The 26,851-nt window shown below is 33.3% G+C and overlaps 3 protein-coding genes across 4 annotated transcripts; all 3 read left to right on the forward strand.

Annotated features, from left to right (window-relative positions):
- Positions 1–2,262: 2,262 nt before the first annotated feature.
- Positions 2,263–6,888, forward strand: LOC130979794 (hydroxyproline O-galactosyltransferase HPGT1-like). Of its 2 annotated transcripts, none has more exons than XM_057903342.1 (12): positions 2,263–2,658; positions 2,734–2,797; positions 2,944–3,029; positions 3,281–3,503; positions 4,182–4,245; positions 4,331–4,403; positions 4,839–4,962; positions 5,145–5,232; positions 5,332–5,382; positions 5,452–5,523; positions 5,652–5,764; positions 6,404–6,888. In XM_057903342.1, the coding sequence occupies exons 3-12, from the start codon at positions 3,024–3,026 to the stop codon at positions 6,424–6,426; spliced, it is 837 nt and encodes a 278-aa protein (XP_057759325.1). In that variant the 5' UTR covers positions 2,263–2,658; positions 2,734–2,797; positions 2,944–3,023; the 3' UTR covers positions 6,427–6,888. The 2 variants fall into 2 exon arrangements, with proteins under 2 accessions (XP_057759325.1, XP_057759324.1); XM_057903341.1 differs by having other exon boundaries at positions 2,980–3,029; positions 3,310–3,503.
- Positions 6,889–14,342: 7,454 nt separating this feature from the next.
- On the forward strand, positions 14,343–17,443 carry LOC130983081 (putative glucose-6-phosphate 1-epimerase). The gene is made up of 8 exons (XM_057907261.1): positions 14,343–14,937; positions 15,029–15,103; positions 15,200–15,256; positions 15,342–15,502; positions 15,581–15,715; positions 15,800–15,902; positions 16,033–16,132; positions 16,994–17,443. The coding sequence occupies exons 1-8, from the start codon at positions 14,827–14,829 to the stop codon at positions 17,161–17,163; spliced, it is 912 nt and encodes a 303-aa protein (XP_057763244.1). The 5' UTR covers positions 14,343–14,826; the 3' UTR covers positions 17,164–17,443.
- Positions 17,444–23,643: 6,200 nt separating this feature from the next.
- LOC130983030 (ethylene-responsive transcription factor CRF2-like) lies at positions 23,644–24,824 on the forward strand. The gene has a single exon (XM_057907198.1). The coding sequence runs from the start codon at positions 23,682–23,684 to the stop codon at positions 24,642–24,644; it is 963 nt and encodes a 320-aa protein (XP_057763181.1). The 5' UTR covers positions 23,644–23,681; the 3' UTR covers positions 24,645–24,824.
- Positions 24,825–26,851: the final 2,027 nt, after the last annotated feature.

Consider the following 26,851-nt stretch of genomic DNA (forward strand, 5'->3'; position numbering starts at 1 on the left):
GTTGATTAATATATTTGATTGATTTAAAATAAATAACTTTTTCATTTATATAAATGAGGAGTGCTATAGACCAACATCTTTTGTGATTTGTAACCATTAATTATTTATTATTAGTAATTTTAATAGTGTAAAATTACATTTAATGATACGAGATTATTCATTTTTTTATTAATTAAGTGTTAACCAAATTTTAATAAAAGTGTTGTTCCTAAACTTTTTCTATATAAATGCTTAAATAATAAACTCAAACATCTCAGACGATTTTAAAACAAAACTTTGATTTTGGGGAAAGAAAATATAACTTCTCAATTAATTGAATGACCCAAAAATAACTTTTATGATAGCATTATCTTTAAAGGTAGGTCTTTAAAGAAGGAGAAAAAAAGATATCAATTGATCCTAACGTCACCAATAGAAATTTGGGCTTGTGTAAGCTCATAAAGTTTTTTTGAATTATTTTTTTAAAAAAAATTTTAAAAAAATAAAATTAATTGTATGTTTAGATATTTTATATAATTTTTTTATTTATTAATTATATTTAAATATAACAATATAAAAATATTTTTAATTATTTATTAAGTAAAAAAGATTTATTTTAAAAAAAATTTAAAAAATATAAATTATAATTTTGTAAATTTTTTATTTTTTAATATTTTTATTTTTATTATTAAAAATTCACTAAATCCGTTAAAAAAACAAATTTATTGATACGCCAAATAAGAATTTAAGATTAATTGTAGTTGAGAAAGAATGAAAGATTCATATAATCACATTAAAATGGCAACCAACGAGTACTGGCCCCAAAGGAAAAGCAAATTAAATATCATCAATTCATCATCAACATCATGTTGTTTTGTCCTTGAATCATAAAATTCAATGTAACAATCATTTTGTTCGTTCAGGTTTCTCAATTATCAGCGAGTCGGACAATATTCTCTCGCACTAATAATACAATGCCGATGCAAATGTTGAGTACGTTTCAGCTTTGAAATTTGGACCTGCACCATTGTAGACTTTTCTAACTATAATTTTCCTTTAATTATCTTCTCGACTTTTATACTTTAATGAATTTAAGATATATACATTTTTGTTTCTCAATCAAAGACATCATATTCATGTTAATTTCGGGTATTTTAGAAAAGTATTATGTGGCAAATTATAGTCCTATAGAGATTATGCAACGAAATGTCTATAAATTTTTTTTCTAAAAAAATGTGATTAAATAAGAGGACATAAACACAAGCTTAACTAACCTCATTTCGTAAATCAATACAAATATATAATAGCTACAGATAGGATATCTGCTGTCACTTATAAAAATAATCTATATAACACCAAATCCTAGTAATTACCCAAATTAATTAAGGCAGTTAGGCAATAATAATCTATTTAGTAGTGTTGGGTATTGTCTTCAAGATCCTGCTCCAATGCCTTATGCATGATGCAACCTCAAATATGTCATCAACCATTTTGCAGTTACCAGAAGCTTGGCTGCTTGGATTTGAAGAGTCGCATTTCGTTCTTTTTCAGTTCATCAATATATATAGCACATACAGAAACAATTAAGAAACCAACCATACCAATTGACTTGATTTAATTTAATTTGTCTCACCAAACAAAAAAAAATGAGGTCTTAAAGCACCAAAATTAATCAGGGATTTAGTTATAATAATATGTTAAATTCCACAGTGCTGAAGAAGCAGGGAGCTGCAGAGAGACTTGCGTGAGATCAGAAAATGAGCGAGTTAACTAATCTCCCAACTAACTTGGTTACTACTCTAACTAACTAACTCAGCTGCCAGCATGGCAAGTCTATATAAACTAACTTAACAAAATTTGTGAAGAGCAGCTTAGTTAGCTTGTGAGAGGGTCAGAAATGACTTCAATGTTAAGAACCCCGTCAGACATGAAGCCATTGTTGAACGCGAAGTAGAAGTTACCGTCACCGTCTGGCTCTGACCCAATTCACCCAGGTAACGGTGAAAAAGGAGGGAACACCCAGCAAATTCGACGTGCGTGCCTTTAAGTAAGGTTTTTTTTTTTTTCGTTTTTGACCAAGAAAAAATAAGTTTTTTTACGCCTTCGCCCTTCTCACCAAAAGACAAATTAATTCTTAGACCGGCCCAAGTATAAGCCCATTGCTTCTTATTTTTCAATTTTCTAACATGTTCTAGGCCGAAAGAAAACTTGAAAAAAAAAAAGTTGCTAATGCAAGATGTTTGGGGACTGGAGAGCTTATTTTGAACTTTGAAACAAGTCATCGCAGTTCGTTCGTTCGTTCTGGCGTTCTGCATCTGACTATCTGAGTTCTCGGTTCTGAGATAGCTCCGTTGAAAGTTGAAACCGAAATAAATAAATAAATAAATTGAATAAAATCAGTTATAACGTCGCGGTCATACTTGTGGAGCTCAAAACGTAAATACCGAAGCGAACCAAACAAAACAAGTCACCTTGGTTTCTCAAACATCATTTCAGTCTCAATTCCAAAACATAAACAATCTGCAGTTCCAACTTCCATCCATATATTTGGATCTGAGAAGAAATGCGTAGCCGGGGATCACAAAACCGGCTATCTGGTTACTCTTCCTTTGGATCTCGAGTCTCTGCTCTCATGCTCGCAATGCTTGCTACCATGTCTACTATTTACGTCGCTGGCAGGTCAGTTATTCACTTCTTCTTCGTACTTTCCTCGTGATCTTCAATTTTGAGCTCAGTTTCCACTGCCATTTTCAGGCTATGGCAGGACGCAGAAAATAGGGCGTATTTGATGGAACAACTTGAAAAAAGAACCACTCAGGTAACCGTAATGTTAGATTTCGTGATTCAAGTTATGTTATGTCATACATTGCATAATTATTATTTAATGCAAGTTATCTCTAATTTAATATTGCTTAGTTTGTGCGAGAGTGCAATTGCTAGTGCGTTTGTTTTTTAAAATTTTAGGATGTCAATGAGGCAGTATAGTTCATACGATTTCAGGGTCAATCCGCCGCATCTGTTGATGATACACTCAAAATTATAGAATGCAGGTAAGTTTCTTCTAGTTGCGGGTGATCATGGAGCATTTAGGTGGGTTATGCTCACACCATTAATAAAGTGATATTTCACCTAGGATCCATCAATATCTTGTACATTTATCTGAAATATCAATTTACTAATGGCATGAATATAAATATAATCCACCTAAGTAATCCATGAGCTTCTATTAATTTCTCCATTTCACATGCTGAGTTCAAATTTGGATACAAATGCCCTTTAACCGGTAGGCTATTGCCTGTAGGTATCACTATTTCATTTTTGCTTCTTCAGGGAACAGCGTAAGAAGTTGTCGTCTCTTGAGATGCAACTATCTGCAGCTAAACAAGAAAGTTTTGTTACAAAGAGATTACCAGGAAATGGTCGGAAGCAGCCTACTAAGAAGGTACTTGCAGTTATCGGGATAATGACAACCTTTGGCCGAAAAAAGAACCGGAATGCAATCCGGAAGGCTTGGATGCCAACAGGTACCTTTTCCATTGGTTTGGGTTCCTTTAGCAATGACAATTAGCAGCAGTTGGATGTAATGGAATGCCTGCTGCTATGCCTATATGAATTGAGGGTTTCGAGCTGATTAAAATTCTAGTTTAGCTTCCACTGAATAATCATGACAATAAGGTGTTCTGCTATTGATTTATGTTTTATCTTTTCGATTGTTTCTGACTGAAATGTGTCCAATTACTGCGCTTAGGATGCTTTCCTTGTGAACTTAGAACCCTGTTTTTATAGATGTTTTGAACTGATGCATTGCTGAAAGATATTCACTTGTTATGACGGCTTCAAGAAAGATAGTTTAGAATGGTTTAGATGCTTTTTATCTCACATTTTTTTTCCTTTCTTTATATTTAAATAGAAATTTACCTGTTGTGCAAAGTTTACTTTCACCTTGGGTTTAATTTTCAAGTGTGGTTCTTGCTTTCTTAGTATCAAGAAATCCACCTTTTGCTACATCTATTCATTTTTAATCTGCTTAGATGGTTTTCTAATTAGTACTAATTTTGGTTTATAAATGTCGAAATGATAAATTAGTTATGTTCAAATTGAAATTGTCTACTAAGAATACAGGTTGTCTTTTATAGTCTTCAAGCTTTCCTAGTCTATCCTGTAGAACTCTTTTATAAGCACGTGGTGATGCCCTCTTGTAGATACTGCTATGAAAACACTTGCTGATCAAAAAGGCATCACTGTGCGCTTTGTAATAGGAAAAAGGTATGACTTTGATAGTTTTAATGCAAGTCTAATGAACGACTGGAACTTTACATTTTTGTCCAATGAACATTTCCTTTCTATGCAGCGCAAATCGTGGAGACAGCTTGGACAAAGAAATTGAAACAGAAAGCAGCCAGACCGATGATTTCATCATTCTGGTATGTTGATTTTTAATAATAGTTTCATGCTAACAGTATTTGATTGTTGACAAATTGACAAGTACAAACACAATAACCTTTTTATGTGACTATAAGGACTTTAATTGAATATGCAGGGCTTAAACAAAAATTAAAGATATTGTGTTGAGAGAGAGAGAGAGAGAAGAAGGGGGGGGGGGGGGGGGGGGACACGGAAGATGAAGTGTTACGTTTGTTGAAACGTAGGCTTATTCAACTCAGCAATTTTGGGCATTTGCTGTATTAATGTTGAATCATGTGTGTTTTGTTCAAAGTTTGTTCTTACCTCGCCTGGTGCACTATTAAGCTTGATGTAGTGATGGACTTTAAGACAATATTTAGCTACCTCAATTGAAGTTGTATACTTAATAATGCAAGAATCAAATTATTAATCTTATTATCTGCTCCCCTCCTCAGGATAATCAAGTGGAGGCACCTGAAGAGAAAGCAAAAAAGATAAAATCATTCTTTATTTATGCTGTGGACAAATGGGATGCAGAGTTTTATCTTAAGGCCAATGACGATGTATATGTTAATGTTGGTATGTTGTCCTTAATAAGGCTTGTTTCTGCAGTTTTACAGAACTAGAAGAAATCATATTTAATATTCTAGTTTGCAATATAACTTGAGGACTGAAGTACATATTGTTCATGAAAAGCAACAGGAATTATTGGGATTTCTTTGTGATTTTATGAGCATTCAATGACTTGATTTCTTATGCAGATGCCCTGGGAGGAGTTCTAACTTCTTATTTGGATAAGCCCCGTGTTTATATTGGTTGTATGAAATCAGGCGAAGTTTTCTCTGATCCGTGAGTCTGTGCCTAATGTTTTATCTGGTTATGATATTATTTTTTTGTGTTATTAGAATTCGCTCTTTTTTTTCTTCTCATTTTACCTGAATCTTATAGGACACATCAATGGCATGAACCAGATTGGTGGAAATTTGGCGATGGGAGATCGTGAGTATATATAGACTCTGTTTTATCGTATATATAAGTGTACCTGTTGACGCTCGCATTTTGCTACAGATACTTTCGGCATGCTTCCAGCGATGTCTATGTAATTTCGAAAGCATTGGCTCAGTTTATTTCAATAAACAGGTTTGTTCTTTTCCTTCGTTTCTACCCCTAATGAACCATGTATAGCCCAGAGAAACCATTGACAAGTGAGTTTATGTTGTAGTCATTATCTCAAAATGCATTATCGAGATCCAATATTTGCTTTGCAGACATATTCTTCGGACATATGCACATGATGATGTGAGCACCGGATCATGGTTTATTGGGCTTGATGTGATGCACGTTGATGAAAGATCATTTTGCTGCTCCTCTTCATCTACAGGTCACTTTTCTTTTTACCCCTCTCCTTACAAATGATTGCCATTTATCTGGATAGGAATTCAGGGCCTTCTCCTTTCTAAGATATGGCTTGGATACTGATGATTGCATATAATATTACACACATTGCCTAAGTTGAGATATACAAGTGAAAATCAAATAGACCCTGGATTATCACCTTTTCTCTGGACCAATACTATGATGTTTTGCCAATACATATACTGCTAGTTAGGGAACTAGAAATAGAACTAATGGCGAGCGATATGGGTAGCTTTTTCAATAGGTTATGGACTTCATAGCTTTAAGCTCTGGTATTTCTGTACATAACACACAACACTGTAAATCAGATCATTTAATAAATTCAAAATAACATTAGGCTAACTGGATCATAACAGAATAAATGAAATTGGATGTGTTATCTTTACTGATCTGAAATTTTTTATCCTAGTCCTTCCATGGGTAATAGCCAATAGGTGTTTAGGATTGAAAGTGTCAGGTCCTATAAATTGTATCCATTTTCTTCTGTTGTTTTAGCAGAACACAGATTTGTAACTCCTGAGCACATAAAAATTGATGAGTTTAGCCATTTCACAGTTCCACTGAAATGAATCAAGTTATGAGATGTTTTCTTCCCAAATTTCAGGGGCACTATGTGCAGCAGTATGACGATGCTGCCACTGACAATATGCGAGGATGTATCAATATCGACGTCATGTATAGCAAACGGTAACCTGTTTTTTCCACAATCGTCATTAATTCTTCAGGTGTTTTTTCACCGATTCTTTTTAGCCAGAAGTTGATTCTGCCACTTCATGGCGTGTAAATATGAAGAGCTCTCGCTGATCCTTCTTAAACTATACAATGTTACACCATGAGATAATGAAAGAATCATTCATTAACGTAAATATAGAAAACATTTTTATATTATATTAGAGTTGAGATGTCCGTGTGAACACGCTCTTGTTTGTATATTGGCCACCTTGGAAATATTATATTTATACCAATATTTACACCCTTTTGGCTTGGTTCATATTTTCCTTTCCTTATTTGAGTAATATAGAAAGTATAGTACATGTATGTCACTAGCAAGTTGTACATTCCAATACAGAGCTATTATATATTATACTTCTGGAGACTTTTGGATTTTGGAGTATTGGTTCTTATAATTGTGCAATAATCTATCAGCTTCTATTTCATAATAAAATCAATGCTAAAGGAAAGGCGTAACGTCACTACTATTATTCATTTTTCTTGTTATACTTCATTTACGTGCAAGTAACGTTTCTCATTCTTATCCTTCGTTTCATCTTTGTCGGGGAAATCAGACTTAATGAGTGGACTGCATTTCGTCTTCTTCAATCAAACCATCCACCTTTAGTGTCTTTCATTACATCCCCGAAATTTGGTGGGCTTGTACACTGGATTTGATTACGACTAAGGTTCTGTATGCACAATCTTAAAAGTGTTTTCAACGTTCGCGTCAATGATTTCCGACACTCTTCCGTTTGAGGAAGTTACACATTTTATCTATTGCTGTGTGTTAATACTTTTTATTGCTTTTATCCAGATTAGTTTTCTATGAATAATATTAATAGATGAGCAATTTGTTAATCACCTAAAAACTGAAGTTAGCTTTAGAAGCCTGTAGTATTTTCGCTTCTAATAAAAATTTCATATTATATATAGTCTATAGATTCACTTTTGCGTTATCACTACTTTGTAAGAAAACTACAATTACCCGAGCAAGATCGCACTGAGGGAAGTAGGGGACAATTTATTCTCCATTTTCTTGGTGAATTCTAAAGAGGAACTCTGAATGCTTTTACCTACCTTCCTTTTGTACAAGATATACATCAACTTGGATTGGTTGTATTCTTCTAGTTGATGCTAGAAGTTGTTGGAAGCAAATTAAAAGCAACTTCTGAGAAGCTACTAAAAAAGCTAATACATTAGGAGTAATACACATTATCTGACAGGGACATTTTTTCTGCCACTACAGCTTTATAACAAAGCGAGGTTAGTCATAAACAAAAATAAACATATTTTCCTTACATTATACATAATGAGTTTGTACTCCATATATGATACATGGAATTAAGAGATGAGCAAAGTTAAGGGTTTTAAGGGATATAAAAATTGAAAAGTATATACTAAACAAAAATTAGATTAATTATTAAAATTTACACTAAAAAATAAAAAATAAGCAAATGTACATATATGTAGTAAACAGTTAAGAGCCTTTATAATAAATGTCTCAATGACACCCATGACAATTAAAATTGTAGTTTTTTTAATAACATACTTTCAGTTTTATATAATTGAAGTGTATTCTTAAAATTCTTTTTAACTCAATCCATATACTGATGATATATGAAACAAGAAAATATATTTAATTTCTGTGTCTTATATAAATAAGACCAACAATAGTGAATACATCAATTATTTTCCTTTAAAATGGCCGGCCCTGTTGCACTGTCTGTTTGTGTACTCTTAAGCCAAAGAAGATATGATTTGTTAATAGATCTTGCGGCGTGCAATTATATATAAATTCATTTTTTATAATAAGAAAAATGCAAAACAATCCAAATAAACATTAGTAGAATTTTACTATTAAGATGACGTGATAGTATTATTAACCTTTAGATAGATAATTACTACTGTATCTTAAATGTTATGGTTAGAATTTTCCGGATAATGGTATTGTATTTCTCAATTTCATTTATTATTTTCATTGCTCCAAAGTCTTGAACTGATCCCATTCATGCACATTGACCAAACAAAGTGCACCGACTATTCTGAAAGATAAGGTCCCCCTTCCATCCCTTCCTCTTAAGTCTTAACTCCACTCCAAAGTCCAATTCCACTTTGTGAGGAGTAAAATGCTTCCAAATTTTATTTCTTTTTAAGTTTCCAAACTTTTTATTTCTTTTCACGTGTAAACATAATTCCCCCTCACTTGCCCATTTGACCAAATCTAAATCTTGTGTCCTATTGCAATTCATTTTCATTCCTTAGGCATCATTTATCATAGTGTTCTTTTTTTTCTTAACCATATCTCGGTTACTTACCATAATTCGAATTAAAATATGAAAAAGTCTATGAGCTAGCAGTTTTATTAAAATTTGCCCAATACTTAACTAGCAAAAGGTGGGAGGAGAAGGATATTAATAACAATGATGAATTATCTCGAGTCCCAATTTGGGTACAACTGTGGGGGATTCCAGAGCACTATAAATCAAAGGAGCTAGGGAGAAAGATTGGTGGTACTATGGGAGAGGTAGTGGAGGTGGATTTTTACTCAATGAGAGGAAGAGAAAGTAGAATCTTAAAGGCTAAAATTCTCATGGATGCTACAAAACCTTTAAGAAGAAACCTCAGGATTGCTGGACCTAATAGAAACGTGATTGAGTTATCCATAAAATATGAGCGAATCGGGACATTCTGCAACTATTGTGGTCACCTCGGCCATGAAAGTAGAGGATGCAATCAACATCTTGAAGATTCAATTAAGGGAGAAGTGCAAGAGGAGAAGTGGGGAAATTGGTTAAAAGCTGAACAAGTAGGCTGGAGGGTTGAAAGGTACAAGGAGAATACAAATCCTAATATTCCTAAGATTGAGATGACTCGGATTGAAGGCCCTAAAAAACAGACTCCAGTTAACTTGCTAAGGAGCTTTGCCAATCTCTCAATGCAGGAAAACAGTGGTGATAATGAGCAAGTGGGAAGCAAATCGAAGGAAGATAATAGTTGTAATGGGGCAGGGGAGAAGATAGTGGCAGATCAGAGGGAGAGGCTGTTGTTAGTACATAAAAAAGATGGAGACAAGGAAGATTTTAATGACGGCAGAACTGAAAGTGAAGCTAATGAAGAAAAGAGAAAGGGAGGACTAAAAGGAGTGGAGGAGGCAGTGAGCTCAGGCTTCAATATTGGCCGAGAATCTGACACGCTAGGGGATGATGGCCGAGGGATGAAATTAAAACAACTTGCAAGGAGGAGTGGAAATAAGTATAAAAAATTCAGTGGTGAAAAAAGGAGAATAATGGAGAAGGCAGCAGACAATGGGGGAAAAAAACAATGCATTAGTGATGAAAGCTCAAAGACAAAGGGAGAGGGTGCCAGCCCAAATTTGGCACCCGAAGAGGTATGAAGATGCTGATGTGGAACTGTCGGGGTTTGGGGAAACCCCTGACAGTTCACAACATAAAAGAAATCAATAGATCTCGTTCCCCCGAAGTTCTGTTCTTATGTGAGACAAAGAATAGTTCTTCGTTTGTGACAGGCCAATGCCATAAATTGGGGTTTACAAATGTTAGTTGTGTTGAACCTCAAGGACTAGCAGGAGGATTGGTGTTGGCATGGAGGGACGGTGTAGATATTGCAGTGGTGAAAAGCGCAGAATTTTTCATTTATTTTAGATGGACAGACAGAAGGCTACAGAGAGATTGTGGAGTTATTGCAGTGCATTTACACAGTGAAGAAGGACTGCGAAACCAGCAGTATGGCACCATTTTGAATCAATTAGAAGGTATGGAAGATCCTTATATGGTTATTGGTGATTTTAATGCCATAATGGCTCATGATGAGAAGGATGGAGGGAGGATGAAATCAGTTGCATCTATTGAAAATTTTAATAATTTTATAAATGCAGCAGGTCTAATTGATTTGGGATATGAAGGAAGCAAATTTACTTGGTGCAATAAGCAGTTTGGGGGAAATTTGATAAGAGAGCGATTAGATCGGTGTTTGGTCTCTATGAATTTATTGGAATTATACTCGGAAGCAGCAATCTTCCATTTAAATGATCAAGGTTCCGATCATAGACCACTGTTGTTTGAATCGAAGGTCGAGCAACGGAGGTTTAAGAGGAGGTTTAGGTTTCAGGAGCGGTGGTGTGATAATGAGATGGTTGGACAGATTGTAAAAGACACATGGAAGGAATCTATAGAAGGCTCACCTATGTTTCGTCTTTACACAAAGCTTAAAATTGTCCGACATCGCCTTGTTGAGTGGCAACAACAGCCTGGCAGCAACTCACTAAGACAGATTCAGCAGCTTAAACAGAAGATAGAAGAAGAAAAAAGCAAAGCACAGCAAGCAGACAACTTTTGTATTAAGGTTTTAGAAGAAGAACTTGCAGAAGCCTACCTAAGTGAGGAACGCTATTGGAAAGAGAAAGCAAGAGAGCAATGGCTAAAATATGGTGATCAAAATACGAAGTATTTTCACTCAAGGGCGCAAATGAGAAATAAACACAATAGAATACAGAAACTTGAAGACGAAAGAGGGGAGGTGCACTCTGATCCGGAAGGAATAGGGAGGACAGCGCAGAAATACTTTGAAACACTGTTCAGTTCGAGCTCCCCTGCTAACCCAAGTGCATGGCTCTCAACAATGAGAAGGAAGGTGTCTAGACAGAACAATTGGGCACTTACAAGACCAATTAGTGAGCAAGAGATTAAGAGGGCAGTCTTTTCAATTAACTCTTTCTCAGCCCCAGGAGACGATGGTTTTACGGCGAAATTCTATCACTTCTTTTGGGATACTATTAAAGAAGATATTATAAAAGCAGTCACTAGTTTTTTCTCAGGAGGAAGAATGCTGAGGTCTTTCAATCATACACTCATTTGTCTTATTCCTAAAATACCTGAAGCTGCTACCATGTCACAGGTACGACCTATCAGTTTAAGCTCAGTCTTCTATAAAATTATTTCGAAGGTTTTGATACATCGTATGCAATTTATCATGAATCGGATAATTAGTGACAACCAGAGTGCATTCATAAAGGGGCGGTTGATTAGTGACAATGTCCTCATAGCACATGAATACATGCATTTTTTGAAGAATAAAAAATTTGGTGACTGGGATCTAGCTTTGAAACTCGACATGAGCAAAGCATATGACAAGGTGGAATGGTGCTTCCTATGGAAGATTATGAGTCAATTAGGATTTTGTGATCAATGGATAGGATGGATGAAGGAGTGTGTAACTACTGTTTCCTATTCTGTTACTGTGGATGGTCAACCTAAAGGTTTCTTTAAACCTACAAGAGGTCTCCGACAAGGGGATCCTCTTTCACCCTATCTTTTCATTATTTGCGCAGAGGGACTCTCCCACTTGCTACACAGAAGAGAACAGAATAATGATATTGTCGGGCTCAGATTAAACAGTAGCTGCCCTACCATTACACATTTATTTTTCGCAGATGACTCTATAATTTTCAGCAAAGCAAATTCTCAGGCATGCCAAAATATAATGCAGGTGTTGAATGACTACAATAGTATAAGTGGATAAGAGGTGAACCTGAATAAATCTGCTGTGTTTTTCAGTCGGAATACACCGCAATCAGAGAGGGAAACCTTTGCAGCCATCCTTCAAGTCCCGAATGTGGGCGCGCAAGACAAATACCTGGGTTTACCAACAACAATCCAGAAATCAAAAAAAGCAACATTTGCATATGTCAAAGATAAAGTTACAAAGAAATTACAGCACTGGAAAAGATCGTTACTGTCGGTTAGCGGGCGTGAAGTTCTAATTAAATCTGTGGGTACGGCTATCCCGATATATACTTTGGGGTGCTTTAAACTACCTGCAACTTTTATAGAAGAAATTCAGAGACTGCTTATGCAATTCTGGTGGGGACAGAAACAAGGAGAAAAGAGACTTCACTGGATTAAGTGGGACACACTGTGTAGACCAAAAAATCAAGGAGGACTGGGGTTTAAGGATCTGAAAGCTTTTAATCTTGCCATGCTAGGAAAACAAGGATGGAGATTGATAACCCGACCAAATTCCCTAGTCACTAAAGTATTCAGAAGCAGGTACTTTAGATATTCTTCATTTCTAAAAGCTGACATTGGATACAATCCATCATGGGCTTGGAGGAGTCTATTAGAAGGGCGAAAGGTTCTGGAAAAGGGGATTTTCTGGCAGATTGGGAGGAGATCAGCAGTGAAGATTTGGGAAGATTGCTGGGTTGGAAGACAAGGACCGTTGACACTAAGGCAGAATCAGGAGCCTAATCCAAGCTTAATTTGGGTCTCTCAACTCATCACTGAGGAAGGTAATTGGAATGAGCATCTTATAGCCAACAACTTCACATCAGAAATTACACAGGAAATACTTCAAATAAACATTAAAGAAGAAGATAACTTGATTTGGTACAGAGAAAAAGGGGGTTCTTACTCTGTAAGGTCAGGATATGAGGTCTGCTTCAATTTTTTTCACCCGCCAATCGAAAGTCTTCCACCAATTTTCAGAGACAAAAATCTATGGAATTCGATTTGGGATCTTGACTGTCCAGCCAAGGTTAAGGTCTTTACCTGGAAAGCTCTCCATAATGGTTTTCCGGTGAGGCACTGACTGCATGCCTGCATTCAAGCTGTCCCTGCAATATGCCCAAGATGCGAAATGGAGGACGAGACTTTGACCCACTGTTTGCTTAATTGCATTTACTCGCGGCAAGTGTGGAATCACATGGGGTTCTTGTTCAACAACCCAAATAGAGTGGATGCAGAGGATAGTTTTGGCAATTGGTGGAGAGAGATGCAGGTAAAGATAAAACAAGAGAGTTTTACTAAGAAGCAACGAAGTCTTCTAGCGATGGTGCTATGGAGGATTTGGATATCCAGAAACAATTGGCTTTTTGAGGGCAAAAGGAGTGAACCGGCTACTATTTGGGAAGAGGCATACACCATGAACGAAGAATTTCACCTTAAAACAAGTCATTGTTAGTTTTTCCTTTTATTCCCTTCTAGGTTATTCTCATGCTTTTTCTTTGGGTTAATGCCCACCTTATCCTTGCTAGAGTTCAGACATGGACTAATATTGCTTTATTGCAATTTATTAATAAAATTTCCTATCTTAGAAAAAAAAAAAAAAGCAAAGTGAATAATCCTATAATTTTGGATGAAATCTTACATCATTAAAATCACCAATGATAACTAATTAATAACTACAATCACAAAACTTGTTGACCCTAACACTTCTCTTAAAATATTTTACTTTTAAATTTTTAAAAAATGTCTTTTAAACACAAGTCCACATAAATGACATTTTCCCCCTCTAAGACACAAAAATCATGGATCAGCCCATATGTTATGACTTTTTATTGCATGTTTTCGATCCACCAACTAACTACCCCCTACCTAGATCCTATTCGACCAAAAATGAAAGAAAAAGAAGGCAACCTCGTTTAAGGATTAACATCCGGGTCTAAACTATTGGGAGGTTGAAAAGGCATATTCTGATTTGTCACGTAACCCGGGTAGTTAATTCTGGTAATGCAGTCACATGTTCATATTAGAGTCAACTAAAGCCGTTTAAAGTGGAAAAAGCCTTCAACCCATCTATATTGACCCTGCTTCCTATCTTTTATTAAACCAATTAATTAATAAATCCTTTGGCCTATAACAAATCTTAGTTACCCTAATTTGCTACTAACTGGTCTAAGCAGACCAATTTTTATGACCCTTTCGGTATATATGACTGTTTTGCAATTAATTGCAATTCATTAACCCTTCAAAATTTGTCCTTTCTATTAATAATAATACGGGAAAGAGAAGGGGGGGGGGGGGGGGCATAGTGTCACCCCAAATTTGATAAATAAAGAAAACAAGACACCATTTTATCTAAAACAGTTTGGTGTTTAGAATTGACTTTCGACTCTGAAAGGCGTTTGATTCACGATTTTTCAATGTCTTGTTCCTATGTTAGACTCTGTCACATAAGTCATAACTGAAATTTAAAGTAACGGTTTGGAGGTGGCGGTGCCTACAGTTTTATTGCTCTGTTATCTCTCTTTGGACAGGTTAAAACAATTAGAGTTGAATTCGGTTATTAGGTTCTGTTTCTGGGTTGTGGATCCGTGTGCTGATTAAGGTAGTTGAGAGTTGGTCGTTTGGGTTTAGTTTTCACAAGAAAGTAATCATAGGAAGCTCATGATTTTTCACCTGCTTCCGTGACAGCTGACCCAATTCCGTCACCTCAGCAAATTAAAGTTGGACAGATCAGAGGTACCTCACTTGTTCATATACTTGTTTGGTCCCAAATTGTGTGTGGAGTTTGGAGATGAATCAACAAGGAGGAGAAAGTGATGGGAGAGGTGGGGTTGAAGTTAGCAAGGACAGGAATGGAATAGAGCAAGTCATTCTTCGAAACAATCGAGGAGCTTCAGCAAGGGTGCGTTACTCACTCTTATCATTTTCTGTTGATTTTTTAATCTCGTGATGATGATGATGATAATGATAAGTGTCATGAGATCTTTCTCCAGGTTAGTTTGCACGGAGGACAGGTTCTTTCATGGAAAACAGAACGGGGTGAAGAGTTATTGTTCACTAGTTCTAAGGTAATTAATTAAATGTTTGTCATTTCAGAAAATTAAAAATTGTTAATTAATCCTCAATGAATTGGTACTGAATTTTCTTCCCTCCTTCCTTTTCAGGCAATATTTAATCCTCCTAAAGCAGTCAGAGGAGGAATTCCAATCTGTTTTCCACAGGTATATATATAAATATAGTAATGAATCTCTATTAATGAATTACATAATACAATCATAGATGTGCTTAATTACTTTTTATACCCAGTTTGGAAACCGTGGATCATTAGAGCAACATGGATTCGCGAGGAACAGGATGTGGATCATTGATCAAAATCCTCCACCTCTTCCTAATGAATCCAATGCAAAACCTCATATTGACTTGCTACTCAAACCATCCGAAGATGATCTCAAAATATGGCCACATAGGTAGTAATAAGAATCCATCATTTCTTTAACACTATATATAGTGAATAGTGAGTGATATTAAGTTATTATTTTGTGCAGCTTTGAGTTTAGGCTAAGGGTGTCACTGGCAGCAGAAGGGTATCTAAGTATAATATCTCGCGTGAGGAATGTGAATAGCAAGCCATTTAGCTTCTCCTTTGCTTACCATACATATTTATCTATCTCTGATATCAGGTCCTTAATCTTGTGATTCTGAATATTAATCTTAAATGAGTTGTAATGTTAAATTGTTAATATTTGAATGAACATGTTGATCAGTGAAGTGAGAGTGGAAGGGCTGGAAACTCTGGACTACCTTGACAATCTATATCAAAAAGAACGCTTCACAGAACAAGGAGATGCTTTAACATTTGAATCAGAGGTCACATTTTCATTCACTTTATGAATTCTTGTTATGTGTATCTACCCAGGCCTAAGATTGAATCAGCATGCTAAGCCTAAGATACTCTCTATTATTACTACTTAATTTCTTTTAATTTCCATGTGTTTAGGTGGACCGAGTGTATCTTGATTCTTGCAATACGGTAGCAGTTCTTGATCATGAAAAAAAGCGAACATTTGTAATAAGGAAGGACGGACTCCCAGATGTTGGTAAGATTTATTCACAGATAACATTTGTATTTTTAGGAAAATGAATCCATTTATGTAACGATTTCATACATATTCTGCTTATTTTATAGGAAAAATTTCAAGTATACCGAAAATACCGATGTTTTAGTTGTTTAAACTATTAATTTTAATTAATATATATTATATATATTTTTTATAATTCAGATCAACGATTAAAATATGAAACATCAGTATTTTCGGTATACTTAAAACTCTTCCTATTTTATATATATAGTTTTGTGTATACCTTATGCTATGATGGCTAACTAAGTTATGGTGTTTTAAAAAGTATTATTAAAATTAAAGTAATGTCTTTTTATTATTTAGCTATGTTTTTTAAAAAGTGTTGCTAAAAAAATATTATAAAAATATAACTTTAATTTTAAAGTAAAATATATTTATTATTTTTTAAATTTGTCAAAAATTTTAAAAATACTCCTAAATTTATTTTGTTTTATTTTTATTCTAAAATTTTTTTATTTGTATTAAATATATTTTTGATAGTTAAATTTTTAAAAAATTTAAGATTAATCCAACAATAATACATGATAACTATTTTTGGTTTGTTTGTATTGATGGTTATTCTTGTAAAATTGTTTTTAAATTAGTCTTAAATTTTTTGAATTTAGCTGTCAGGAATATATTTAGTATAAAACAAAAATTTTTAAGATAAAATTAAAATAAAATAAAACTTAAAAATATTTTTAAAATTTTTAGCAAATTCCTTGACAAAAAATATATATTATCTTTAATTTTAACGACACTTGTATAGTTACCACTGTATAGTTTTATCATTAATTAAAATGTGACGTTAAACATAAAAATTGTAATTGTATTGGGTAGTTGTTTGGAATCCATGGGAGAAAAAAGCGAAGGCAGTGGGTGATTTAGGGGATGAAGAGTACAAGCAGATGCTGTGTGTTGATGGCGCAGCAGTTGAAAAACCAATCACCTTGAAGCCCGGTGAAGAATGGACCGGTCGCTTGGAACTCTCAGTTGTCCCTTCTACTTGAACAACACCAACACAATTAAGCAACCACTAACACAAAAAGTAAACCCACCTAGCAATCTTTTTGACCAAGTGGTGTATATACATATATATTGCAGTTATCTCTGCAAGTCTTGTAAGTTTGATAAGCATGTAAATAAGAGTGAATCTCATGTCAAGGGTTCATAATAGACAAACTTCCTAAAAGAAGGGCAAGTTATATGATGAATATGGTCAAAAGTCAAGACGTCTTTGTAATAGATAAATAAATACAAAAGAAATATAAATAATCTATTCTTTTTTTGGATCATATTTTATTTAATTTTTTTGGTAAGTTAATTAATCCCTAAACCAACTCAATTTAGTTGGGTCATCTTTTTTTTTGTGACTAAACAAAAAAAAGGAAACAGAAAAACACAAAGGAAACAAAAAGAAAGAGGAAGGCCTCCTAAAAACCAATAGCTAAGTCCCTTTTTTTCTGTCAAGATCATATAACGTGTCTTGATCCATCCTTGTAGCTCTTTTTTTTTGTTTTCTTTTCCCATATTTTGGTGATAGCTTCATTTCTTGTTACACTTGTAAACTTTTCTTTTGTTTTTGGGATGGATTACATAGTAATTTTCTATTTTGTCAAATGTTTTTGGCTTTTTGTCCGGATTATATACCAAGTTTGCAAAGGGCAAGGAACATTTGTCCAAAAACAAAAAGAGGGCAAGGAACAGAAAAGTAAGAAAGAAAAGGGTCTTAAGCCCAAGAAAATCCAAATTGAGCTCTTTTTATATGGGCCCAACTTGTGCAAATTTGATGGCCCATGAAGAAATAGAGAAAAGAAATTGTAAATAGCTAATCACCAACAAAACATATAATATATATTTTACCCAACAAAAACACATAATATATATATATATATATATATATATATATATATATAACTAATTTGAGTTGGTCTAATAGTTTGTTCACTAATCTGTTTAAATAAGTATTAAGAGTTCGAATTCTAACTTGTACATACAGTAACTCATTAGTCAGCAACAAACTATTAAATAAAATTCTGATCGGTAATGAATTAATCATTCATCTGATAATTTGAAGAATATTATAGACAACAACAAATATATATTTATTTTGCTAATGGTCCTAGTAGGCTGGTAGGAAGTTCAACTTAAAATGAGAATGCTATTAAGTTGTAGGGTTGTAGCATAAGCCATAAGATGATGTAGCTGACGCACATGATCATGCAGAATTCAGAAACATGTTTAACTAATCGGCTGCTATAATGGACAATTTATGCCGCCCCTCCCACAATCCACATGCCTATACTCTTTCCCCAAGAACCACCCTCCATCAATCTTATAATATTCATTTTCATTAATTTACTTGGACAGTTTCAACCCTTGCTATAAGCCATTTATAACAACAACGATTCAAATTACTATTAATTAATAGAAAGATTTTTTACTCAACTGAACAAGAATTGCAACTTGTTAAATTGTTTAGGAGAATTCCATTCAGTACGCACATCGACCTTGTTGATAACTAAAATACGCTGCTGGATCCAACTTGCATTCTCTCTAATGAGATGAAATATATATAAGTCATCAATTCCTTGATTGGTTTATTTGTCTGTTTAAATAAATACAAAAAAATTTAAATTTTATGCATACAATAATTTATTAATTTATTGATTAATGATAAATTTTAAACAAAGCTGATGAATTAATCATTAATATATTAGACTCATAGATACCGTAAAAAACAAAAACAAATATATAAATGGAGTCTATAGCAATAACTTTTTATATAATTTTGGTTTAAAAATTGATTCTAAAATTAAAGTTAAATATTTTTTATTTTATAATTTTATAATTTTATTTTTAAAACTAAAAAACATTTTAAACAATATAAAAGTGTGACTCTGGTTTAAAAGTTGATACTAAAACTAAAGTTATATTTTGTAATATTTTTTACTTTTATTTTTTAAATTAAAAAAATATTTTAAACAATACAAAAGTGTAACTTAAAGTCATTGTACTCACTATAATAATATACTGGTATTTATATATCCTCTCAATTTCAAACTAAGTACTACAACATCGCTTCGTATCCTCTGAAACAAAATAATTTAATATAAAAATTTATGTATCTACAAATTAAAAATTTAGTCACTAAATTAATTATTATATATTTATATATAAATATATATTATTTAATTATTTTTAAAATATATTTAGACAGACTTAATAACAGATTCATAGTATAGTAATATGGTTATTTTAATTTACTGTAGCTTAGACCTCCACATACATTACATACGGTAACACCCTCCATCACTTTTGATCTAGTGAACTTATTGTCAAATTGCTAATAAGAAATAATTGTTGCTAAATTAAATTAAAGATGACAAATAGCCAATGTAATAGTAGAAAAGTGAGAGAAAAAAGAAGAAAGAAAATAAGAGGAGAAAAAATAAGGAAAAAAAAACAAAAAAAAAATGAGAGGAAAAAAAAAGTAAAATTATTTGTATGTTGTTTAGATGAAGAGAAAATAAATGAAAAAAATTTATTTAAATAGAAAAAAAGTAAAAAAGAAATCATATATAAAATTATATTAATGTCTTTATCTATATTATATGTAAATTATAATTTATTAATAATAAAGAATAAATATATAATTTTATTAATGTTTTTTATATTTTTCTTTATTTTCATGGCATCTTAAAGTAAAAATAGTTTAATGGACTCCACATTATATTTTTTTTACTCCATTTTCTCTTCTCATTCAATCAACAAAAAATTTATTTTTTATTTATTTTATTTATTTTCTTTTTCTTCATATTCTCCCAATTTAAACAATGTGTTAGAAAACAACTTTCCATGGAAAATGGTACGGTGAGTCGGTGATCTATGGCAAATTAAATTTTTATACTGGCTAGTGCAGATGATACATTTTACCTGAGACATCAAGTGTACTGTACTCTCTAATTTCATTATTTTTTGTTAAACACAACTGCAAGCACTTGAATTCTTATTGTCCCTACAAAGGAAAAAAAAAAATCTGAGTAAACAGTGATGGGCGACTCGATTTGCCAGATGTGTACACGAATCTTATTTACATGTTGAAGTGGACATTTCTGACAAAACCAGGAAACCACGTCATTTTATTAGCATAATGTTCAGTGATTAATTAAGGTTGATGTTATTATTAGATATTGTTTATCATGTTTAATTTTTTACTTTACATGATACAAATATAAAAAGTGAAGTTCATACTTTTTTCTTTCACTTTTTAGATAAATTAGACATCAATTTTTTAAGCACCATAGAACTCTCTTATAAAAAATTCTTCTCACATCGAAAAAAAAAAACCAAAAAATAAAAAATTTATAAGATAAAATACTCAATATTATATATACTAATTTCAATTCTTCCATAATTCATTTATCATTTGCATGCATCATGCTTTCTTGAGACATATACATACATGCAAACATGGATTTCTTTGTGAACCCTTTTTCCTTACACCAGGGTATGGACCTCGTGATCATGTTTCTGTGCCCCATACACAACCTTTAATTCCTTTGTGATATACTTCGTGTTTGAACCAACTTATGCTTTTATTTCCATCTATATATGTATTTTGATGCTCCATGTTTGCTATAAATTGTTACTAATGTTTTTTCTGTCCAATTATATATAATAATCTTAGTTTGAGATACATTAACACATAAACCAAGAAATTATTTAAATTGCATAAATATTATTAATATAGAAATAAATGATATTATTTTTAGAAAATTATTATCCCACGAGATTTTTTTGAAATATCCGTACAAGATTTGAAGGGAGCTGCAGGGTGTAGCTGTAGCTGCGCTCTATAATCCGTGACTAGCTACTCTTGTTCCCTCTGATCTTCTTTTTGTTTATTTCCTTCCCATATATTGCTATCAAATGCCAAAAAGTTCTGCAAATTACTGCGCTATTATGCCGCTATATACGTACAAATTAAAGGTAACTATATATATGCGGTAACATGTCATAGTCATTTACCTAATAATTAACCTTTTTTTATTCGTTTTTCAAATTTGACACCTATGTCTATATCACATAGAGTGTGTGTGTGTACGACATTATTTTAATTTGAGGTGGGGAATGAAAAAAATATTTATAGGACGTGTCTGTGCATGCACCAAATGTATCTGATATATCGCAAAAGAAATTTAAAATTGCAAAAACAAAGGATAGTAAGATGATGCTACATGAATAACTAATTCATGGTACAATTTTTCGTGTGAAATGGTTGAAAATACGAATCCCGGTGCTTGTTTATGTGGGTGTTGTTGCTGTCTCGGACATTATTATGATAGTGTAATGATAATAGCTCAAAACAAAGCATATAGTGCTTGTTTTGACTTGTATAATAAAGATACACACCAGTGCGGTTATTTACCTAAATGACAAGTACCATAACTTGTATGTATTTTGTGGCTCAATGCAATGAAATTTACGCCTAGAAGACCATGCTATTGCTAATTATATATATATAATTAACTTCTTCTTAGCTTCCATCTATCTCTAACGGTATAATACTCAGTACTAACGAAGTACTAGAAATACATACAAAAGAGCAATAATGATGATGTTCTAGCGTTGAATTAATAAATTAATTGTGGCCCATTCTTCCATGCATGTACAAATTTGACTCCAAAACTGGGAACCCCAGGCAATGTGCGTGTGTGTGTTAGTGGTTAATATGTTTATGCATACGACCATGTCGTACTCTTTGAAAAATTGTCGAGCCTTGTGTATTTCCCTTATTATTGTGCTTTTTTTTTATATATATCTCATTGATTCACCTCTCATCAGTGGTAGCCAGCAGTTTCCGAAATATCAGAAAGCTACCAAGTAAAATAATAATACTATGTATTAATTAATGTTTTTTCTGTCCTCCTTTTTAATTCCAACGGTGTAACATATATAATCCCCGAATTCAATTTCAGTTGGTACAGTATTTAAGTATTAAACCAGTTCTACCAACCATGCACTGTACACAATCACAATATGTGTTTAATTTGCCCATATCTCTAGATTCACATGAGGGGTGTAAGGCATAGCATTACCATAATAATAATAACGAAAGATAGATGGCCTGCTGTCACAATCTTTTAATTTACTAATTAGTAACAGTAACACACGTAATATGTCTTAGGATGGAGCCTATACTATATATAAAAGAAGAAAAAAAAGCAAGGTTTCTTTAGAAAAGTAACCAATGCTAAGTACAAAAAAGAGTAATAAGAAATGACTATACAAATGAATGGCGCCAATTTCAAGATTGCGTTGGCACGTTGCTTAACTTGGGTAAACTAAATTAAAACCCATTAAGCTGGACGCTGACATAACTGTGGTAAATTGCAGATTGTAACGGCCTCTTTCATTTCAATAAAACACACACACAAAGCACGGTTAAAATACTCTTGGATACAACTTTCTAGTACCAGCAATAATAACAATAATTAAGCGTTATTAGAGATGTAATTGAATGGGCATGCACTCGAGTTTTTACTTTTTTATTTTAATTTCAGTTACTATAAAGTATGGACTATGGAGTGATGAGTAGATTATCTTTTGAGTCAAAGGAGGACTGAAAGGATTCCAAGTGTCTGAGGTCACGTGAGAGGACTGGCCTTTTGTCCCACCCCACGTGTCGTTATTTTATTAAGCTAATACGTGCTGCTTTTGTGAGACCTTTGCCGCTTCACCGGACCAGGAATTGAATTAATGCTTGATTTGCAGAGATAAGAATAAAGAATTAGTGATTGAAGTGTTTAGTGAATAGGTCTGTTAGGATGCTATAAAATAGGTTTCCGTTAAGCAAAAGAAGCAGTACTTGGTCCTCTCTACTTACAGGTGAGAACCTTTTTTTGGTCTATTTTGATTTTGTGCGTGGTAGTAAGTACTAGTCCAGAAGCAGTGACTGAAAAGATCTAATTTCCGTTAAGCTATCACTTCACCGCCAAAGATAGAATGTACGGTGATTAGCAGTCGCAGAGACAGGGCAGGCCTTCATTTGGGGCAAACCTCCTTTATCTTTTCTGGTAAAGCCACTGTTCATATTCATACATACCTCTCCCTTTATTTTTATTATTTTATATTTCTTTTTCAGAAAATTCGTGCCTTTCTTTTAGCCCCACACAGGGTAATGCTATTGCTATATAGCGCCTCTCACTCACTTTTTTCGTACCTTGTGTCCCCTCACTCACTCACACTGCTTCCATTCCAATTCCATTACCATAACGTAACTCCCCTCTTCATATTATTATTAATCACTTGCCTTATTTAATACCTTCCTCTGCCACAGCCACTATTACTAATTCACTCATCAACCTTATATTACTTACTACTTATTACTCTCGTTGCTTCCTGTCTTGTCCCAAACGAATATCTTCTTTTGCGCTCCTATCTATCTATCTATCTATCTCACCGTTTTCCCTTTCAACATCAATGCTATTGCTATCTCCAAGAATCTGATACACAAAAACACAACATGCCTGCGCCTCCTCCTAACTACACTCACCACCGCACCAAACTCGTCAGGATAACAGTTACTGACGCTGATGCCACCGACTCCTCCAGCGACGAAGCACAAGTGTCATCCTCCACGCGCCACCACCGACACAGAAAGCTCGTCAACGAGATTCTTATCGAGCCCTGTCAAGTGCCTCCCCGGAAGAGAACCAAGAAGTCATCAGCAAGTACCTCTGCCGCCAAGCCCAAAGCTCCGGCCATTCGCCGCCAACTCTCCGGCAGGAAGTTCCGGGGGGTGAGGCAGAGGCCATGGGGGAAATGGGCGGCGGAGATAAGAGACCCTTCACGGCGCGTGAGGTTATGGTTAGGTACCTACGACACCGCGGAGGAAGCTGCCATGGTGTACGACAACGCGGCCATTAAACTGCGTGGACCCGACGCGCTCACCAATTTCATAACGCCGCCACCAACCACAACGCTGGACAGTAATAATAATAATGAAAATAAAACGGCAGCACCAACGGTTTTGGTAAACGGTTACAGTTCCGGTGATGAGGAGTCTCAAAGCACCAACAACAATCACAGTCAGAGTCACAATCTGTTCTCTCCAACTTCGGTACTTCATCATCATCATCATCATAATCAGTGTTGTTATTCCTTATCGGAGGAAGGTGAATCCACCGTAACGGGCAAAGAGGATGAATATTCGAGCGTGTCGGAGAATAATAAGGTCAAATCTGAGGAAGACGATTCATCATTCCTTCACATTCCGAGTGATGTGCTCTTTGATTTTCAAGTCTCTTCTTCGCCGTTGGTGGTGCCAGATGTTTTTGAAGAAAGCTTGCTCTTCGCCGATGATTGCGGCGGTTTCCTCACTTCTTGTGAGGACTTTGATTTCAGCTTCAAAAGCTGGCACAGAGAGGATGACTTCTTCCAAGATATAACTGATTTATTCCCTTCAGATCCGCTTCTTGCTCTTTGATTTTAATTACTGCCTTCGTTTAAGTTAATACTACTTAATTAGTACTTATATTATTACTTAATATAGCATATTAGCGTGATTTTGCGTCATTCTGTTGCCAAAAACTGGCAAATTTTGTATCGGCGGGAAATAACTACTGTAATCACTAATCCTTTTTGTCTTTTTTCTTTTTTTTGGTTGTGTTCTACTGCTACTTAGCTTGTAAGTTGTGACAGTTAAGTAATGAATATATTTAATTAGTTCACGAATCCACGTTTAACAGATGGATGATCCTTGAGTCTTGTTATGGCAAATCCGCAATTGTCTTAAACTCTTAATACACTTTACTTATATTGCTACTTTGCTAGTGTTTAATTTAATCAATTTATTTTAAGCATGGGACTAATTTTTGTCCCAATATATCCGTTGCTAACCTTTGAACTCTAGTATGTAGTTGTTTATTCTGTACATTATGTGAATTATAAAATAGTTATTTCGAAGAATTAAACACATTTATTGTGTCTATATTCCATTTGATAGTTATGCAAAAAAGTGATTATCGTAAAAATGTTAGTAAGTTATAGTGCTTAACAGTTAACAGTTCATTTAGCGTTAGAGTTTAAGCCAAATGTAGTTCATCGCTTTTGAAGAGCACGCGTTACAGTGATAGACACAATTATATATTATGGTGATAGGAGGGTCCTTCAAATCAGGGTAATAACCCCACAAATGTTTCCTATTTCAAAACTATTTCATGTAATTCATCACACACATGCATACATACATCGTTTTATAACCACTAACAAGGGTAATGATGAGGTAGAACTTTCTAAACTTACATTGTATTTAATTTTTAATTAGGTAGGTTTTAATAAGAAAATGCTTCATTTGATTACGTCATTATATAAATATTATTAAAATTAAATTTATTTTTTAATATATTTTAATAATATTTTTTCTAATTTAAATTAAAATCTTCACTATCGCTCTCTGTTTTTTCACATATAATTTAACAAGGTAATAAGGTAAAATTTTCTAAACTTTTACGGTTTATTTACTTCTAGATCGCACTAATTAACTTTATTTTATTTTCTTTCGCTGATAACTAATAAACAATTACCCTTAATATTTCTTAGATAGATAACTTTTCTTTTCTTTTTCACATAACTCATAAACATGCCAACGAGCATACTATTCTATTAGCTTTTGAAATATGTGTGAATATTTTTGTCATTTATAAGGCAATCGAATTTAAATACCTTAGTTTTTGAATCTTGATAAAAATTTAACCTTAATGGTCATATGTTATGTACATAACATATTTTGTGATTTATTAACTCTAAATAACATAATTTTATTAATTATTTAGCGTCAAAATTAAAATAATGTTGTTTTATTTAGTTTAGGTGAAAAGATATATAAGAACACATGATTGAAATTGATCAATAATGTTAGAGAAATAAAAAATAATCCGTCCAAACAGTCTAAACTTACTTTATTTGGTATGATGCATTAAATAAAGATAAAAGTAATAAAATTTGACAATTTTTTGTTAATATTATTTTATTATCAAACATCTTTGAGATGGTATATTAAAATTCAATACAAAAAATATATTTTATTTTTAATCTAATTTCTTGATATAAGGACTTACTCAACTTAATTTATCTACACCATAGTTCAAAAATTGAATTAAAAAAAATCACTTACTCTTCTACAAGATTTTTCGATACAAAAAAGAGACTTTAGATTCATTCAATTTCAGTTATCTATACCATAGTTTTATCATGAAATCAACAAATATTTAATATTTTTTAATTTTTTTATGACAACTACATTAATTTAAGAGGTATTTATAAATTTTTATTAGATTAAAATAAATTTTAAATTCACTGACATAAAGTCTAATTTAATATTTAAATAAAAAATTAAAATATATGAAATTAAGTTAAATAATTTTATATTTTATTTGAACATTTAAACTACGTATTAGAATGAAATGAAAACACGTAATGCACTGTTTTCAATCTTAAAGACTTTTACCGTCTAACTAGAATTTTAAAAATTTTTCGATGCAAACGCCAATCTCATAAATTAATTTGAGGTTTAACTTAAGGCAAAAATTCAGATGAAATTCATTTTACGTGAAGTTGATATCTAAAAACCGTTAGATAAAAATATAGTCAAATCAATTAAATCATTTAACAGTTCTTCGATATCAACTTCAA

The sequence above is a fragment of the Arachis stenosperma genome, chromosome 5 (genome assembly GCF_014773155.1).
Source record: "Arachis stenosperma cultivar V10309 chromosome 5, arast.V10309.gnm1.PFL2, whole genome shotgun sequence".
In the NCBI taxonomy this organism is placed as follows: Eukaryota; Viridiplantae; Streptophyta; class Magnoliopsida; order Fabales; family Fabaceae; genus Arachis; species Arachis stenosperma.